The sequence below is a fragment of the Rhinolophus sinicus genome, chromosome 1, assembly GCF_057876585.1.
Source record: "Rhinolophus sinicus isolate RSI-liver-muscle chromosome 1, RSI-T2T, whole genome shotgun sequence".
NCBI classification, from domain to species: Eukaryota; Metazoa; Chordata; class Mammalia; order Chiroptera; family Rhinolophidae; genus Rhinolophus; species Rhinolophus sinicus.
The window spans coordinates 211,357,554-211,377,744 of record NC_142501.1 but is presented as its reverse complement, the minus strand read 5'-3'; the positions used below and the strand labels follow the sequence as shown (position 1 = coordinate 211,377,744).

Here is a 20,191-nt window from a genome sequence, read left to right as displayed (position 1 = left end):
TGGATGGAAATAGGGAAGTGAGGACAGCTTCTCAAAGCTGCAGCGGGGTGTCCGGGCCAGAATTCGAAGAACTTGGGCCTTCTTTGCTCCCATTTATTAGGGCACTGTTCGTTAGGCTGTTTTATTCCAGGTTGATTCATTGGCTCCTCCCTCTGTCCCTCCCTCCCCCTCCCCCCTCTTCCCCTCCCTCTCTGTCCCCCTCCCCCTTCTTCCCGCCTCCCCCTCCTTCACCCCTCCTTCTCCTTCCTTCTCCTTCCCCCTCCCTTCCCCTCCTCCCTCCCCCTCCTTCCCTTCCTGAAGTGGTTCACAGTGTCTCAGGCATAGCGTGAGGACTGCAGTGGTCACCAAGTAATCATAACAACAGTGGCTACTGTTTAGTGCTTGTCTGTCATGTGCCTAGCGCTGTGTTAACTGCCGTTACTCATATTGTCTTCTCACAACAACGCTGAGTTAGGGATGGTTATTATTTTTTTAATTTATTGGGGTGACAATTGTTAGTAAAATTACATAGATGTCAGGTGTACAATTCTGTATTACATCATAGGGATGGTTATTTAAGCATCCCATTTCCCAGAGGTGTGTTTCCTGAGCTCGCCAAAGGACAGCCTGCTGCAGGTGTAGAACCGGTGTCTTCCATTGGGAGACGTTATGACCATCTTGCTAAAATGGAGGGACTTAGGACTGGGGTGTAGATACGTCATACCTGTCCTCTTCTTCCTGTCACATCTAGGGAGCTGATTTTAGAGACCCGCGTTTTCAAAGGTGCTTTTTAAGGGCCTTGCTTCCTGCCAGCAGTATCAAGGCAGTTTTCTGGGGCCCAGGTGGAGCCTTTCAGGTTTCAGGGAGGAAGCCAGACCGGCGCTGATGCGCGCTGTGGACTTCGTGGGCTACGTGTCGAGATCGGGAGGCCTCTGAGGGCCGGAGATGCTGCCTCCAGCACCGACAGTGGAAGGTGTGGCTCTTCCTGGACGCAGAAACCACTTGGTTCAGAAAGAAGTCTGTGGCCCTTCTGCATCAGGCCCCGGGCAGGGCCCTGGGGACAAAGGTGGATGAGCCACTGACACTGCCCTTGAAGCTCACGGCACAATAGTAAGGTTTCAGGTAGATAGAACTGGTGGGTGGGCGCCACTTCCCAGCCCACGATCTGGGGCAGGTCACTTAATTTCTCTGGGTCACAGTTTCCCCTTCTCTAAAATGGGGGTCAGCTGGAGAGAATAATAGCACCTCCTTCAGAGAATTACGGAGATGACTGAGCTAATATGCATGAAGCGCGTATGTAGCACTTGGGATTTGCTCATTACTCTCTGTCTCATTCACCGGTTATCCGCAGAGCATATAGTACGTGCTCCACAGACTTTGTGGCATGTTTTTTGAAAGAATGATGTGACATTGGCCTTGGAGGATTTGGGGTTTAAGCAAGTGGAGACTTGAGAAGAGGGGGCTGTGTTTCCGGCAGGCAGGGGCAGTGGAAGGGCAGAGGTGCCATCGGGTATCGTCACTGAGGTTCTGAGACAGACTTTTGAGCCCGGAAGAAGTGTTTGGCCTGGTCTCCTCCAGCCTGGTGGCAAATGAGGACCTGCTCTGTGCTGGTGGGGAGGTGACAGGTGCAGAGTTTACAGCCTAGGAGGGAGAAAAAGACCCCAAAGGCAGTATGAGAACTTGATATAATTTGGACTTACATACTGAGCAGACGTAAATACTGACTTTTAACTTAGGTAATTTGTTTCTGGTCCTTTGTAAATTCTTTGGAAGAGAGCTGAAGGGGACATTCCTTCTACCTTGAGCACATGTGGAACAAACTGACTTAGAGTCAGACCCAGACTCAGTATTCTTACCTGGGCGGCCTTGGCCCATATCACTTGATTTCACCGAAACGCTGTAAAGTGTGAATCTTTCTCAAATATAAGACTTGAAGGTCAAGTTCAATGGTCTCCAGAGAGCTGGGCTTGGACAGAGTGCCCACCCACTACTGGTCCTTTTCCTTTGGGAAGAGGAGGGTGGGAATGGAAATTAATTTTGTCGTCTTTTTTAAACCCTCAATTGTTTTTCTTTGATTAGCATGCTTTTACTGTTATCGTTAAGAATATGACTTACAGGGCCAGCCCGGTGGCTCAGGCTGTTAGAGATCCATGCTCCTAACTCCAAAGGCTGCCGGTTCGATTCCCACATGGGCCAGAGGGCTCTCAACCACAAGGTTGCCAGTTCAATTCCTCGACTCCCGCAAAGGATGGTGGGCAGCGACCCCCGCAACTAAGATTGAACACGGCACCTTGAGCTCAGCTGCCTCCCAGATGGCTCAGTTGGTTGGAGTGCGTCCTCTCAACCCCAAGGTTGCCGGTTTGACTCCCGCAAGGGATGGTGGGCTGTGCCCCCTGCAACTAGCAATGGCAACTGGACCTGGAGCTGAGCTGCGCCCTCCACAACTAAGACTGAAAGGACAACAACTTGAAGCTGAATGGCACCCTCCACAACTAAGATTGAAAGGAGAACAACTTGACTTAGAAAAAAGTCCTGGAAGTACACACTGTTCCCCAGTAAAGTCCTGTTCCCCTTCCCCAATAAAAATCTTAAAAAAAAAAAAAAAAAGAATATGACTTATAAAGAAAGGACCTGACAAAGCAATCTGCTTAGTTGAGTCTTTGCTCTGCAGACTGGCTCTGTGCCCACCGGCGGCAAGTGTGGCACTCGTGAGCCCCGTGCCTGTTGTGGATGGATGCCACGTGCTGCTCCAAAGCCTGGAAACTTCCCAGGAAGGGAGGCTCTTAGACCCTGTTACCTTGCAAGGCCTTTTGCTCACATGTTCACTTGCATTTCCTGGAGTCCAGAGACGGAAGCTTGAAATGCCCATTTGCTTAGGAAGAAACAAATGCAAAATGGCACCATGCTTCTGTGCTAGGGAAACCTGCTGGGTGTGAGCCAGCAGTCAGGGCTGTAAGTAAATCAGTCACATGGATCATCTCACCAGGAAATGCAACTGCTCTGCTCCGGGTCTGAAATAGCTGCGCCATAGCCATCAGATTCTGCATTCTAGCTGGCATTCCACTTGGCATATGTTAGACTTGTTAGTACTGAACGTGTGACCCAGCCCACAACAGTTCCAGAAAGCTTTCATTCCATCTCTCTTCTCTGAGCACCTGCTCAGCACCAGACATGTGGTAGGTCCAGGAGCAGTCCTTGCCCTTACGGATAGAATGTTCAGAGAATGGGGGCTCTGGGTGGGAAGAGATCTCTGGTTTGTGTTCACAGTGCCGAGAACAGCATCCAGCAGAGTAGAGGCTCGGTAAGTATTTGTCGAGTGAATGAATGATTGCATGGAGTGAATGAATGATTGGGCAGAACAAGTCAGTAGGCAATGCCAGCCCAGTGTGGCCAGGGCAGCCATGTCAGAGGGAAGCACAAGAGCTGTGGGTTGTCTGAAGCAGATTGTGGAAGTTTCTGAGGGAGGAGACTTGTGAGCTGAGGAGAAGGGAGCCCAGCCCTCCCAGCAGAGGGAGGCACAGAGGCAGAGCCCACGCCTGGTGGGACGTGGGAGTGGGTGGGGGCCAAGTGGAGGGGAGAGAGCGTTCAAAGAGCTGACACTGGGTTTCAGAGGAAGGGAAGCAGATGGTCAGGTTGCAGGTGGCAGGGGTGAGGGGACTGGGAAGGACTCCAGAGGGAATTTGGCCGGTAGCACTGCCTGTGGGGAACGAACGGCAAAGCGAATGGCGGGGGCAGAGGCACATGGCCTATGTGCTCCCCTGAGCTGGGGTTTTGTCCAGCGGACAGTGCGTCCATTCTCCTTTCTCTCTAGATGAAGAAGCACATTCGCCACCAGCTGGGACTCCCTTTGTGGGGACAAATTCCCAGGCCACGGATTCGATCTATTTGAAATTCGATATTTAAACCAAAGCCATGCCATTACTCTGACAGATCTATGGAAGGGTCAATTAAATATGTTAATAAAATGGGGTGGGGCTAGATTCTTTAGGATAAACTCTGTTTTGTGCTCACAGAAAGGATTTGACGCTACAAATTTACCTCCATATCTCTGGTAAGGGGCCTTTTGGGGTCTCCACATAATTTTTGGTGAAATGAGCAGGGAGTGCTGCAAAGATGGCCCTTTGGCCATGGGCTGGAATCTCTGCTCGTCAGATGGTATTTGGACTTTAGTTGTCTTGGGGCTGATTTTACTTCTATACCAGTGTTTTGTGTATCCCGTTATAAAAATACCAGGCCATGTGGGGGTGGAGGCAGGGAGCCGAGTTGGGAATCCTACCATCTAATAACCAAACAATTTCTGGGAACGCACGTCAGTTTTCTGAGCCTCAGCGTTTTTCATCTGTAGATTGGAGGTGAAGGTCCCTCCTGTATCGCCTCCTAAGTTATAGAAGTGCAGGTGTAAGAGGAGGGGACGCTGCTGTGCTCAGGGGGGATGTCACTGCTTTCTGCTGACACTAAATGCAGGATGGAAGGAAGCAGGGCTCCGTGCAGACCTGGGTGCTGAGAAGCTGATTTGTCATTAAACAAAGAGCAGAGTGTGTCCCGTGAGTATTTTCCCCGCATGCCCAGTGCATTCGTTTCCCGTGGATGTGGTAAAGAATTCCCACAAATGGGGGGCTAAAACCAACAGAAATTGAGTTTTTCATGGTTCTGGTTCGGGAGGCTGGAGGTCCCACATCAAGGTGTGGGCAGGAACGGGCTCCTCTGAGGCCCCAGGGGAGGCTTCCTGCCCCTTCCAGCTCTTCGGCCATCTTGGCTTCTTCGGCTGTGGCTGCATCAGCCCAGACTCTTCTCTCTTCACACGGCCTTCCCTTCTGTGTCTCTCCTGTGTGTCTTTTGTAAAGACACTGGTCATTGGATTTAGGACCCACCCTAATCCAGGATCATGTAAGCTTGAGGAGGTCTTTAGCTTAATTACATCTGCAAAGACCCTTTCTCCAAGTACGGGCACACTGATAGGTCCCGAGGAATACAATATGAACCTATGCTTGTGGGGAACACCGTTCAGCCCACTACTGTTGTCTGCAGCCAAATGCCGACCTGTGCCACTTGGGACCTGCTGCCCACCCACAGCTCCGGCCCTCGCCTCCCTCAGCCTCGTTCCAGTGTCCTAACCCTTCTGCTCGCTTCTAGAACCTTGGCACTGAGAAGCTTTGCTTTAGTGAGGGCAGGGAGCTTTGTGGGGGCCAGACCAGGCCCTGGTGCCCAGTGCGTTGGCTGATATTGTCAGGTTGAGGGTAAACCAGGCTCAAGTCGAGTCTGGCATATAGCTCAAGTTCAGCAGATGCCCTGTTGGGCAAGTCCTGTTGGCTCAACCGCCCACACCTCTCTCAAGCCCACCATCTCCCAGCCACACCTTGTGCCAGCTTCCATGTCCTGTTTGTCTCTCTGCTTCAGCAGCCCGGATGCTCTGTAAACAACATAATGATCTCAGCAAGGTCTGTGCAGTCCATTTCGTCCTTGCCTCCCTCTAAAGGGTAGGGCTGTGAGCGTCCATATTTCAGAGGTGCAGAAGCCGAAGTCAGAAGCCACCTGCGGCCTCCCAGCACTCTCGGAGTCACACTTGAACTCTCCAGGGCCAGTGTCATTGTTTCCTGTAAAGCAGTAATAGAAACAAAATTCGATTTGTCTGGAAGAGTATAAAAAAAGAAAAGAAATATCTTCTATAGTCACATCACTAGGGAGTCACTGCTCACATTTGGAGGTGTGGCTACGTAGTACTCACCGCTGGGTCCCTGGGGTGCAGGGCCCGGCACCTGGTGGGTGCTCAGAAAATAGCAGTGACGAAGCAAAAAAATATATATATATTTTAGAAACTTGAGATCACAGATTAATTTGTTCTTTGACTACCTTCTCCCTCTCCTGACATTCATCTTTCTCCCTGTGGAGTTGCCTGTCATGACCTTGATGTCATTTACTTAACAGTCCCCATGGGTGAGCATCGTGTTGCTGGAAGGGACATCCACGTGTTTGTACAGAGACCGTAGCTCTGGTTAGGTCCGTAAAGTACATTCCTGGAAGTGGGTCGACCGTCAGGCCACAGGCTTGCGTAAGAGCAAGGGCACTGCTGTTTCCGGGGGCTGAGTCTGAAGCCGGCTTCCTGCCCACGGTGGTGTGGGGAGGTGCGCAGCAGAAGCCCAGCTGGTTTCTGAGAACTGCTGTGGTTGTAGAGCAGGTAGGTCAGAGCAGCGCAGAATGAATTATGGATTAGGCTCTAACAAGTCCAGTCAGAGCAAATGGAGCCCCTGCTGCTCTGAAGACAGATGTACCTTTCTGGAATCCATCAGCGGGTGTGGATCTCCCCTGAAAACTGTCAGGGTGCGTTGAGAAATACCGCCCTCTCCTGTTCCAGACAGGCATTACCGGCCTCCAAAGTTGCCTTCCAGAATTTCCAGACGAGAGGAACATCCCGGTGGCCCCAGGAAGGCAGGTTATAATCGACTTCAGTGCAGAGCCGTTGAGTGTCTCTAGTTTGTGGGACACGCTGGCACTGATGAGACCCCCACCCCAGCCTCCTGCCCCAACCTTCCCTCCTGGCGCCCACCCCACAAAGCAGTTCCTGCTGAGGCCACTGGCCCCACGTTCCTGAATCCGATGGCCAACTTCCCATCGTTATCTTGAACTCTTAGAAGCTGCCCCGTTGACTCCTTCCTTCTAGGAGCACTTTCCTCTCTTAGCTTCCCCGGTCTTCCTCTTTCTCCTTCTGTCTACAGACTTCTTGTTTATAGCCTTCCTTGATGATTTTGTCCCTTCTCCCTGACCTCCAAAGGTTGGTATTCCTCCACGCTGGAATGTTCTCGTCTCACTATGCATTCTCTTCCAAGGTGATCTAATCCCAGTACCTCCACGTACTAGCTGTGTGGCCTTAGGTAGCTTACTTAACCTCTCTGTGCCTCAGTTTTCTCATCTCTAAGATGAGCCTAATAACTATACCTACCTCTCCTGGTGCTGCAAGGATTATATGCTCCCCAGCTCCCATCACAGGACTCAGCACATAAATAGGTGCTTCACAACTTTTTTTTATCGTCACTCACTGGTTCAGCGAATGTTTATGGAGGGCCTCCTGCATGCTGAGCTCAGTTCCAGGCACAGGGGACGCAGCAAGGAACAAAGAAGAAGACAGAACAAGGCCCCTCTTGCTTGGAACTCCCATCCTAGGGTAGGGGAAACAGACAAGAAAAGATAATTGTATGGCTTGTCACATGGAAGACAATACGAAGGCAGAGAGGGGGGGGAGGGGCCAGAGACTGGCTTATGGAAGGAAGCAGGCAGTGTGGGGTCCTGTCCCTGCAGTGCTCAGAGCTGGGAGTCTGGGTTTGGTCCAGCTCGGTACTTCAGCTGTGGACCTTGACCGCGTTAACTCTTATGTCCTCATTTTGGCTGTGTGACCATCATCAGCACTCAGCCTCTGTGTACCTCAGTTTGCTCGTCTGTGACATCAGGCACCGTAGGGCAGCTGTGCTGATTCACGAGAGGGGACATAGGTGTGGCCTCCAGGATGTGTGGATACTAGCTGTAATTCCAGGCCTGACTGTAGGGCTCGGCGTTGCCACCCTGTGGGCTCTGAGGGCAGCCTAACCAAATTTCAGGTCTGGGGGTCCCTCAGGGGAATATGAGTGGAGGGGCCGTTAGCCTATCAGGGGCACCCCCACTGATAGGTGACCAGCTCGGCCCTGGCCAGGCAGGGACAGAAGCCTGCAGGGACCACAGGTGCTGTGCTTGGCTGTCACCTCCTCCGGGCGCCTTCACTGTTCTCCTGGGCTGGCTGAGGCACCTCCGCTGGGCCCAGAGCTAGCGGCTCGGGGTGAGGCGCTGTGCTAGTCTAGGCGGCCGGGGCTGGGAACCACTAACTTTATGAAGCCTAAAAGTTCGATTTTCTGAGTGTGGTCCTCAGACCCGGCTCCAGAATCACCTGGGGGTGCGGATGGAACATCCAGGATCTCTGGCGCTCCACAGCCTCAAGCTTAGAGCACGGCACCTCCTTCCCCCTCCCACTTTTGACAGAAGCACCCCGGGTGACTGAGGCTCACTGACCTTTGCAGACTGCAGTCCCCAGGGTGCTTAGCTGGTGTAGTCTTGTGATGGAACAGAAAGAGCTCGTCCACGCAGCGCCAGCAGAGCCAAACACTAAACACCGAGAGTTGCAGTGGAGAAATATTGGTTGTTTTACTGATGAATGGCACCTGGTGAACGGAACCAATGCTCAGAAGCCCGAACTCCCTGATACCATGTTGGTTACAGATTCTATGGGGCAAAGTCACAGGACCCCGTGACTTAGGGGTTCAGGGCTGTGCTGGGAGCCGACTGGTCAGAGGTGAGATAAGATAATAAATCATTTCCTCAAGTCTTGAGGACAGTTTTGAGGTCTTTTCCGGTATCCCTCTGTCCGGTCTCATGGGAAAGTAGCCCAGGCCTCATTCCCCTACAGGGCTCAGGAGCTGAAACATAACTTAGGTCAAGACGTTACCTTTATCCCGCCAGAGATCCGGGCCCTGTGGCCGTTAGTCGGGTCTGGGCTACTGTCTTCTGCTGCCTGGGGGGGGGGGGGGGGCTGCTGATTGTCGGGGGAAAGGCTGGGTCTCCGGTATAGAGAGAGGGATATAATTTTTCGGGCTAAGATTTAAAGCTCAATTCAATCAAAGTCATAAAGACCCTCGGTTTCAGTCTCATGTTGATGAGGGCAGGACTGGGCCAGATGGAGCTACGCCAGGTGTGCTCCCCTGGGAGCAGCACCTGGGAGCTTGTGAGAAAAGCAAATCAGCTCCCCTGGGGGTGGGCCCAGGATTTTGTGCCTTAACAAGCTTCCAGGTGGTTCTGAGGCAGCCCCACTTTGAGAAACACTTGGTCAGTGAATGGTGGGGCAGCCTCACAGTAAGTGAGTGCCTGGGCCAGCTGGGGAGGCCTGAGCAAACGCTGCTGCTGCATTTGTGTGCCCCAGGCAAAGGGCAACCAGCCCCATTCTCGGTTTCTCTGTCTCTGCTAACCTGGCTTTCCTCCTCCCCCAGGTTCCCAAGTGATGGTGGTTTACGTGGAGGAAGAGCTGAGTCCTGTGCCACTGCTTAGCACGGTGGAGCTGGTTGCGGCGCCTGCTGGCTGGTGGGCGTGAACGTGGATTCTGAGCATCTCAGTTGAGAAGAAGCATGTCCAAGAAAGGCCGGAGCAAGGGCGAGAAGCCCGAGATGGAGACGGACGCGGTGCAAATGGCCAACGAGGAGCTGCGTGCCAAGCTGACCAACATTCAGATCGAGTTCCAGCAGGAAAAGAGCAAGGTGGGAGGGGCGGGCCTCTGGCTCGACAGAGGGGTGGGCACTCCTGGCGTATGTATGGAGGGCGTGTTCTTGGGGTGGGGTGGGCACCCCACCTCTCTGAGCCTCAGCCTGCCCCTTATTAAAGTATGTCTAAATGAGTGGTGCTGGTACAGACACCACCTGGGTGTGAATCCTGCTCCCACCACATTTTACAGTGACCTTGGGCCAGCCACGTAACTCTCCCTGCATAATTACCCTCACCTGCAAGATGGGGTCATGACAGTACCACCTGACGGGCTTGTGACGGGAGTTAGGAGGTGAACGTCCATGAAGAGCTTGGAAGGGCGTGTGGCTCTGTGACGGGGCTGTTTTGCTCGTGTGTGTGGGGAGGGGTTGAGCTTTAGAGCCAGTCAGTACAGTACAATGCCTGGTCGGGTGCCGGCCATACTGTAGGCGTCCGGTTAAAGTGCAGCCATGACGGGCAGCCTATCACAGTGGGAGGAGCCAGGCTTTCTAATCGCACAGACCTGGCTGCAAACCTCACCTGGGCCCCTGACTGGCTTTACCGTCTTGGACGAGTAACAAAGTCTCCAGACCTTCATTTTCTCATCTGGAGAATTTCTCATATGGAACATGGTGCCGTAAGAACCGCCCAGCTTAAGGTCGTCATAAACATCTGATGGTCTGATCTCTATGTGTGTCTGTGTTCTAATCTCTTCTTATAAGGACATCAGTCACATTGGATTAGGGCCCACCCCCTACGATGTAACCGAATGACCTATTTTTCCAAATGCAGTCACCTGGGGTCCTGGGGGTTAGGACTTCCACATAGGAATTTTGAGGGACACAATTCAGCCCGTGACAGCAGGCGGCACAGTTGTAGGAGGTGGCACTGAGTGGGACCGGGCCTATGGGCACCCCAGCCTGTGCTTCCCCGTCACAGGCTGCCTCCCCATGGGTGGCCCTCGCTGCGGATTCGGGGTCTGACCTGATGCGTCCTTCTGACTGCAGACCACCAGCAGCACCAAATGGAAAGTCGGGACAGTGTTGCCTCCTAGAAAGGAGAATGCCAGAGGCATTTAGTCCCTCACTGAACGATCACGGTCAACATTTACATTTCTGGCTTCCTGGAACTCAGTCCGTTGGGAAAGGACTCTGATTCCAGCCTTTGGGTGAGGCGGGCCCGACACTGGCCAGTCACTGGTGTTATTTCTGTGATCGTGACTGTTTGACGTGAAGGGACGTTGACTTGTCTTTGCCTGGTTTGATTTGCTTCTCTCCCTGCTGTCTGCTATAAGGAAGGATTCTGCGACACCCAGCTGACATTGTGAAACCCCTGGCCTGAAATGAATTTCAACATGTTGATATGCTACAAACAGTGGGGTCTGGGGGCAGTGCTGCCGTTTCCCATGGAAGCAGCTGGCCCATGGGAGGCCATGTGTTTCAGTTCTTAGGAGACTGGTATTATTATTTAGAAAACAAATGGATTGTAAAGGGTTCCTGGGGAACATGTATATTGTGCAATGTTTGAAATGAAAAGGTCAAATAAAGCATTTGGGAGTGTATTAAGAAAATACTCCATTGGCACATTTTACAAATAAGGTTTTCAGTTGTTTGCTGATTGCACGAATACACTCAGGTGGGGTTGGCAGCTGGCATCTGCAGAACACCAGTTCTGGGGCCAGGTGCCTGGGGTGAAGTCTGGCTCTGCCCTTGGCCGCTCCCCACCCGAGCAGGTCACTGAAGCATTTGCGAGCCTCCTCTGCCTTGCAGCAAATCAGAGTTCCCTCCCTCCTGGGGCGGTAAGAGCTCGGGGTGCGGGAGAGCTGCAGCCCCCAGCCCAGGCGGGTGGCAGCTCAACAGTGACAGCTCCTGCCCGCCCCTCTCTGTCTCCACCTGCCAGTCTCCTCTAGCTGCAGAGTCCAGTACATGGGCACTGCAAATGTATTTCCGGTTTAAAATTTGTTCAGTGTTTAGTGAGAGTGATGGTTTCTGCTGGGCGTGTTTTGTGACTGATAAATTGCCCTTTCTTGAAGGTAAATCTCTGAATTGGAAGGGAAGTCAAAGTCTTGACTTTCCTCTCCAACATCTTTAGATGTTTTTCCACCTCTAGGAACAATCTCAAGAAAATAGTAGGAAAAATTCTGGGTGAGGCTGATGAGGGCCAGGACTATGGGGGTGGCAGAAGGGGGGACTGGAGTGTGGGGACCCGGGGAGGGGCTCAGGGGCCGGCAGGCACGAAGGTACTTGGGGCGGTGACCCCAGCCCTGACCCTGACGGGCTGTCTCGGCTGCAGGTGGGCAAACTGCGCGAGCGGCTGCAGGAGGCCAAGCTGGAGCGCGAGCAGGAGCAGCGGCGGCACACGGCCTACATCTCGTCGCTCAGGGCCAAGCTGCACGAGGAGAAGACCAAGGAGCTGCAGGCGCTGCGCGAGATGCTCATCCGCCAGCACGAGCAGGAGGCGGCGCGCACGGCCAAGATCAAGGAGGGAGAGCTGCAGCGGCTGCAGGCCACGCTGAACGTGCTGCGCGACGGCGCCGCGGACAAGGTCAAGACGGCGCTGCTGGCCGAGGCGCGCGAGGAGGCGCGCAAGACCTTCGACGGCGAGCGCCTCCGGCTGCAGCAGGAGATCCTGGAGCTCAAGGCGGCGCGCAAGCAGGCGGAGGAGGCCCTCAGCAACTGCATGCAGGCCGACAAGACCAAGGCGGCCGACCTGCGCGCCGCCTACCAGGAGCACCAGGACGAGGTGCACCGCATCAAGCGCGAGTGCGAGCGCGACATCCGCAGGCTGGTACGTACCGCGCTGCTGCGTACTGCGTGCGCGCGCCCTTGCGTCTCCGCCTGCGCGCGCCCTTGCTTCTCTGCCTGCGCGCACCCTTGCTTCTCCGCCTGCGCGCATGCACCCGTTCTTCCCCCGCTTCTGCGTCCTTTCCTTCCGCACGTGCCGTAGCCTCGGAGTTGTGAGAACCCGCTGCACTCCAGGCGTCGTTCTGGGCCCAGGGCTTCCAGCCAAGTCCCTGCTATCCTAGGTGTGGCAAGGAGGCTTTGGGTGGCCGGTCTCTTCTCTCTCGGTGCCTAATCCTTGGTAGATCACCCGACTGCTCAGGAGCAGGAGTTTCTCACTTGTAAAATGAGGTTAGTAGATAATGAGCAGGGTTGTTATAAGAAAGGACTGTGATAGCATATCAAAGTACTAGGCACTTACTTATTTATTGAATTCATAAACCTGGAGCAGACTTACACTTCCAGGTAAGATGTGGTAGGTTGGGACAGGCCAGCCATCTTGTTACAACAACTAGAGAAAGAATACAGTGCAAGCAATCCTGTTTTTAAAGATTGGGGAGTTGTGGAAGCTGTGAGGTCCAGATGAACACACATTTCAAAGGGAAGGAGAAAGAGGTCTTCCCAGGTGGCTGAGGACAGCCAGCCACTCTCCTCCTGGGGCGTTTGCCGATCCTGGATGGGGGCTGGGGTGGGCTTCCCTAAGAGAGTCCACTGGGGGTTACGGGGGTGAGTAGGACTTTTTGGCATCTCTCAGGGTTGGCATGAAAGACAAATAACTAGTGGTGCCCCCAACACTAGGCCAGTTTGCACCATAGACTGTTGATCGAGTTCTGGGATGATGGGGGAGGCAGTGAGCCAGGATGGAAAGGCAGCATGAAATCTGTACTCAGGAGATAACACTCACCAGAGGGAGGGGACCTGCAACAAACACACCCCCATCTGCCCCTCAAAACATTTGTCAGACTTTGAACATGTATAGTGCAGGAGGCTAAAAGCCCAAGTAGCTAAGATTCTCCGACTAGATTCAACAATCACCACACCAGTGATATTGACAGGAGATACATCTTAATTATGAAGACACAGTTGGATTGAACTTAAAGGGGTGGAAAAAGATGTATCACATGAGCACCAACCAAAGAAAGCTGGGCTGGTGGCATTAGTGTTAAGGTTTAAGGCAAATAGTGACACTAAAGACGAGTAGGGACAATTCTTAATAATGTATAAAAGCAAAACATTATCAAAGCTAAAAGGAGAAATAGACAAATCCACAATTGTAGTTGGAGAACAGCCCACCTATCTCAGCAAGTGACAATGTATAGAGAATACATGAAAAAGGTATACAAAATGTAAACGATACAATCAACCAACTTGAACTGAGCTGACAGAATACAGTATTCCAGGAGCTGCAGAATACTGTTCTTTTCAAGGGGACATGACACTTAATAAAAAATGAGCACATTTCGAAATGTGTGGGTTGTAATTAAATCAGTCCTTAGAGCAGAACATATTTTAGACTATAAGAAGAAATGCTGAAAATAAAATATCTAAGCTTCCATCTCAAGAAGAAAGAACAAGAAAGCAAATTAAACTCTAAGAAAGCAGAATGAAGGAAATGGTACAGAGCAGGGATCATTGCAGTAACTCAATAAAGAAAACTGACACATTCAGAAGTAATGAAAGTTGATAAATTGATAAACCCCTAACAATACTGATGACACTACAAATCCCCAGTATAAAGAATGTAAAAGGGGCACTATCGCAGCTCCTGTAGACATTAAAAAGCTAATAACAGTACCTTATGAACAGCATATGCCAATAAACTTGAAACTTGGATGAAATGGATATATTCCTTGAGCAAGTACAACTTACCAAAACTGACACTGTAAGAAATAGAAAATCAGAGTAGTCCTATAGCTATTAAAGAAATTAAGTCTGTAAGTAATAATTTTCCCACAAAGAAAAGCCTAAAGCCAGATAGCTTAACAGGTAAATTCTTCCAAGTATTTAAGGAAGAAATTAAACTAATTCTACACAAACTTTTCCAGCAAATAGAGAAATAGGGAATGTATTCTAACTCATTTTATGAAGCCAGTGTAATTCTGATACCCAAAACCAATGAATGATATTATAAGAAAAGAAAATCTTTAGATGATCTCTTATGAACACAGACACAAGAGGTATTAACAATAAGGAATTAAATCAAACCCAGCAACATATAGAAAGGTTAATAAGTCATAACCAAGTAGGGTTTATTCTAGGAATACAAAGATTGGTTTAATATTCTGAAACCAGTTAAAATAATTCAACTAGTAATTGAATAAAGAAGGAGAGCCCGTATGATCATCTAACTAGATGCAGAAAAAGCATTTCAATAAAATTCAATGTCATGATATAAACTCTCAGCAAATTAGGAATAGAGTGGAATTTCCCTTGTCTGAAAAGGGTTCTATCAAAAATCTATTAACCTACCTAATGATGGAATATTGAACATTTTCCACTGAATTTAAGGACAAAACAAAATGTCCACTGTCACCACTTATATTCAGTATTATACTGTCAAGGACCTCTAACACACAAGACAATAAAATGAAATAAAAGATTAGAAGATTGGACAAAAAGGAAGGAAAACTGTCTTTACTTGCAGATGCTGTGGAAAATGCAAGAGACTCTACAGACTATTAGAATTAGTGACTTTAACAAGGTCTCTAGATAGAAAGTAAATACACAAAAATTAATTGTTTCTGTTGTAATAGCAATGAACAATTGGAAAATGAAAGTTTAAAAAAATACCATTTGCAGTAGAGCACAAAGACCTGTAAATACCTAGGACTTCAAAAAGCAGATACCTGTGACCAGGTGGTCACTCACGGACGGTACCGAGCTCCTCTGGGGGCCAGGTGCTAGGCTGGCCGAGATCCCACCATGCCTGGAACGTGCTCTTCAGGTGACGGTGGCTAGGAAGGTAAGGAGCAGGATGCGAGGGTGACAGGCACGGAGAGTGTTTCTTGGGCGCAGGGCTCTCTTTTCTTTCTTTGTCGGAGGACGTGTTCACTCATTTCCCGCCCTCAGTATCTGAGATTCCAAAGGCTTCAGAGGGTAGAGCTATGAGCTTCCCGGGGAGGTAGTGTGTGCCCCGGCATGGGGAGTGTGTAAGTAGAAGCTGGGAGCCCTCTGTGGGAGACGTCGTAGTAAGAGATTTACGGACTGGAGGCAGAGTGACTTTTCGAAATCTCCATCCAGCTAGAAGTCTCCATCCAGTCCATCCAGTCCAGATCTAGACTGGTCACCCAGTGAGTGGCCGACCATCAGTTCACGTCTTAACAGTCTAGCACTGGGAATGGCAGAAGAGACATGCTGATTCAAGTTTCTAACTTATAGACAATCTGAGCATATACCAGCCCTGAGTTCTCAGAATATTCTTCAGCCCCTTTTTTCTTCGTGTGTGTGTGTGCGTGTGTGTGCGTGCGTGTGTGTGCGTGTGCACGCGTGTGTCTAGGGGAGGCGTTATCACACGATGGGAAGAGAAGCCTTTGGAGACAGTCTGCTCTGGGTGAATCCACCTTCCCCCACTTGTTCGCTGGGTGACCCTAATCAAGTTGCTTACTGTCTCTGAACCTTTGGTGCTTCATCTACAAAGGGGGCTAATCGCATATCTGCCCCAGGGTTATGAGAATGAAGTGAACTAAAGCATCTAACAGCAGTTTGTAGTTTCTGGAATATGAGACCTGTAAAATGTGTTCTTTTGTTACAGGAAACAAATTTTTTTTTTAATTAAATTTATTGGGGTGACAATTGTTAGTAAAATTACATAGATTTCAGGTGTACAATTCTGTATTACATCATCTATAAATCCCATTGTGTGTTCACCTCCCAGAGTCAGTTCTCCTTCCATCACCATATATTTGATCCCCCTTACCCTCATCTCCCACCCCCCACCCCCCTTACCCTCTGGTAACCACTAAACTATTGTCTGTGTGTATGAGAAGAAACAAATTTAAGGTAAGTAAAATGGGAAAAATCTAGTATTTGCATAAGAGACTGAGCTTGATTTAAAATGTACCAAGGATATGGGGTCAGTTTCCCTTTCAGCGCTGAACACAAATGTTCCCACTTCAGGTCTTTTCAGTGTGTGTGGTTTTCACTTACAACGGCCCACCTAGGAGAACAGAGTGAAAAGAACAAACGTCTGTTTCTCCTGTTATCCTGTTGCTCAGTGTCACTCCTCAGGCAGGCCTGTTGCTTATGGCAACGTGCTCGGAAGGGAGGTGGGCTGCGTTTCATTTCCTTGTCGGCTGGATTGGATTAGAAATGCAAAAAGGATTTCAGACTTCCGCTTCCATGTTTAACATGCCTCCTAAGAAAAGTCAGGGAGAAAGGGCAGTTACGCTCAAACTGGGGCAGGAACACTGGTTTCAGGATGCATTCCTCAGACCGGTTAGGATCAGGTCTGGTTGCATGTGACAGACAGCTCCCACAATGCACAGGGGCTTCAAATCTGGAAGTTGTTTCTCTCTCGTGTGCAAAGTCTAGAAAGGGCCATGGCGGGGCTCCACAGAGTAGTGAGGAACACAGGTCCCCCCAGCTTTCCCCTCAGAAGGGGCCCTGGGATGTGCCCATGACCCTCGTGGCCCCTCATCGCCATGGAGCGCCGGCCGTCTTCGTCCCAGGTTGGTAGGAGATGAAGAAGGTGAAGGAGGGCGTGGGAGTCTTTATTTAAGAACACCTTTCTCTTTGGAAGGTCCATACACTTCCACTTTCACCTCTGTGGCCAAACTTAGTCAGCCTCACCTAGATGCAAGGGGCTTGGGGATGCAGTCGTTCCCCTGAGTGCGCGATACACGGCGGGTCCTAGCAAATCCTGGTGTGGCACTTGACTGGTGTCCTAGGGTGGCCACAAATGACCACAGACTCAGTGGCTTAAAACACCAGGAACTTATTCCTTCACAGTTCTGGAGGCTGGACGTCCGAAATCACGGGGTAGACAGGATCATGTTCCCTCTGAAGGCTGCAGGGAGGAAGCCTTGCTGCCTCTTCCAGCTTCTGGGGGTGGCTGGCAATCCCTCTGCTCCGCGCTTGTCTCTGTCTCCGCATGGCTGACCCCTCCCCTGGGTGTCTGTGTCTTGTCCTCTTCTGATAAGGACACCGGTCAGTGGGTCTGGGGCCCACCCTCATCTGGAATGACCTTAACTTACATCGTCATCACATCTGCAAAGACCCTATTTCCCAAGGAGAGCACTTTCTGATTTTCCTGTGGGCACGAAATTTTGGGGGCCACTTCACCGGCTACAGGTATGAAGGAGGAGCGTGGGAATGGATGTGGGGGAGCAGCCTCTGCTTCCTTCTTTGGTTCCCCAAGCTTGGCGGTGAAGAGTAGCTCACAAAATTATTCACAAACTGGCGGGTGTGCTGGGAGCCACAGCTGAACTAAGGCTGTCACTGAGATGAATCTCCTGGTGGTGTGACTGCAGAAAGTGACGAGATTCTGTGCCTGTGGGCAGAGGGCACAGGGAGAGTTTTGGGGAGGCCGACCCAAGTTTGAATCATGGTTCTACTGCTAACTAGGGCACGGGCGGCTTCTCCTCTCTGGGCCTCAAGCTTGTGTATAAACAGGTAAATAATATCTGCTTTGAGGGTCTTTGAAGACTGAGAGCGACAGCATGTGTCTCTAGTACAGATGTCGTTCTGAGCTCACACTAGCATGTAAGAGACATGAGAGCCATCGTCCAGTTCACGTTCTTTCTCCAAGTCTGCGTCAGTTGGGATCTTTTGGTTGCAAATGAGGAAATTCCACCTCACGTCAGCTTGACCCGTGAGAGTCTGTGGGCTCTCCTCGTAAGTGAGGATTTGCTTCAGGTGCAGCGTCACTGGCACTAACGATGTCACCTAGGACCCAGGTTTCTTGGGCTCTGCCCTCCTCATGCTGTATCATTCCCGGGCTCTGGGCTCTCCCAGTGTGCTGGTGAGATGCCACTCCTGTGCCAGACCCCATATCCTCACACAACACAGCCCAGAGGCAGCGAGATTCTCTTTCTTAGCTCCTAAGGAGAAACAGGACAGTTCTAGCAATACCCTCTTCAGGCCATTGGTTCTGATTGGGTCATGTACCCATCCCTGAACCAATTACTGTCAGGAGGTGGGGACATGCAGGTGATGTGAGCCAATCAGGGCCTGCCCTGGGAACTTGGAGTGGTTTCAGCCCCACCCCTCTCCTAAACCACATGCTGAGCCTGGGAATGTGGGAGAAGGGAAATGGGTGCAGCCAGGCAACTGAGGAATCCTCGCTCACACACTCAGGTGGTGTGTTTTGGGGGAGTTTGGGAAGCTCAGTGTCAGAGAGCTGTGCTTCATCAGGATGTTGAGGGCCAGGCAGGATCCCCAGGAGCCCAGTCTGGGGGCCAGACACAAATTCAACAAATAGTGAGGGTGCATGCTGTTAGCTGTAGGAGCTTGGCAAGTCTCCTAACCTCCGGACTCTGGCTGGAGAAATGTAACAATCTAAAAATGTTGGCTGCAGTATATATTCCTCATTGTCCACCCGTTCCTGGACGCAGTCTCTGATAGTGGAGAATGTTTTCTAGGAACCTTTGCCATGTGACGGGGTGTAAGCCCTCTGTTCACTACTGGGATAAGTGGGGAATTGTTGCTCTTGTAGGTTGAGAATCTGGGATCCTAGAGATGTGTTGCTTGCAGTGCTGCTGCTTTTCTGTGGGAGGGGCTAGCAAAATGCAGTGGTGGGCACTGCACTTCTGGGCTCTAGTGCAAAGCCAGAAGTGTGCCGCCGGGGTGCTGAGGAGGACAGAGTGGGACCCTCTTAACTTGCGACACCCCCCAGCTGGCTCCACTGATTCTTCTCTTTTTCTCCTAGCAGCACTCACTCTCTGATCTACTACAGTGTTGACTTATTTATGTTTCTGTCTACCTCCCCCTCTAGATCAGAGGCTTGCGGGGCAGGAACCCTGATCTGTTTTGCTTACTTATATTTGCTAGCACCCATTGATGGCTCTCGGCTCAGTATTTTTTGAGTTAATGAAAGCACGTTTGAATGGTTGGAATTAATGAACTCCTTCACTTAACCCTTCTTGCTTCTGGCAGCCATGTTTTCTGCAGCCCTGAGGATTCTTCCCCACAGTGGGGATCTCTCCCTACTCACGCAGGGGGCACCTGGCCAAAGCAGAAGCTGCTGGCTGACCGCCACCAGGGGGCGCAGCGGGCACACTCTGCAGTTGCTTAGGAGAAACTGGGCGAGGCACACCTTGGCTGGAGACCCAGGAGATTGTCCCAGGCGGTTGGAGACGTGAAGGGAAGGGGCACATTCTGTTTTCTTCCAAAGAAAGGAGCCCTAGAGAGCTTGTCAGAACAGCAGGGTTTTGTTTTAAAAATCTCCTAGTCTGGATTTGGGGGTTACCATTTCCCCCTCCTTGTATAATCTCAATCATACAAGGTGTGATCACAAAATATGGTGAATGTTTTAAACAAAAAAAACTTATTACAGTAAAAGACACATTGCCATTAATCCCCCTCAAAGTACTTCTCTCCTCTTTGAACACATTTATCCCATCGTTTTTGCCACTTTCTGAAGCAGTTTTGGAAGTCCTCTTTCGTGAGTGTCTTTATTTCATCCTCCATCATGACAACGCTCCGTGTCACACATCACGTCTGGTACGGCAGTTTCTATAAAATAAAGACATTACGGTGTGTCCTCATCAACCTTATGCACTGGATCTGGCACCCTGCGACTTCTGGCTCTTCCCCAAAGTCAAAATGATTCAGGACATCGAGGCAGCCACGACAGCGCAACTAAAGACACTAATGAAAGAGGACTTCCAGAACTGCTTCAGAAAGTGGCAAGAACAATGGGGTAAGTGTGTTCAAAGTGGGGGGGGGGTATTTTGAGGGGATTAATGGCAATGTGTCTTTTACTGTAATAATTTTTTTTTTGTTTAAATAGTCACCATATTTTTTTAATCACATTGCATATTTATCAGCTTTTTACATAAAATAAAATGTAAATTTTATTTACATAAAATAGCCTTCTGTTAACCAGGATCTAAAATAGAGTAATGGTGATAACTAAATTGGTGGCATGCTTATAAGATGCCAGGCTCTATGCTGAATTCTTTCTGTGGTTGATCCAAATCTCCCCACAATTGGACGGACAGGGTAGGCTCTAGAGTGTTCTC

At 50.5% G+C, this 20,191-nt stretch overlaps 1 protein-coding gene across 6 annotated transcripts in view; it reads left to right on the top strand.

Moving 5' to 3' along the window:
• JAKMIP1 (janus kinase and microtubule interacting protein 1) overlaps positions 1-20,191 on the top strand; it is a 103,110-nt gene that overhangs the window by 33,956 nt on the left and 48,963 nt on the right. For all 6 annotated transcript variants that reach the window (XM_019748186.3, XM_074321066.2, XM_019748182.3 and 3 more), the window contains exons 2-3: positions 8,985-9,248; positions 11,524-12,018. In XM_019748186.3, the coding sequence (XP_019603745.3) occupies positions 9,120-9,248; positions 11,524-12,018 (624 nt within the window). In that variant the 5' untranslated portion in view covers positions 8,985-9,119. The remainder of the gene's footprint in view (positions 1-8,984; positions 9,249-11,523; positions 12,019-20,191) is intronic.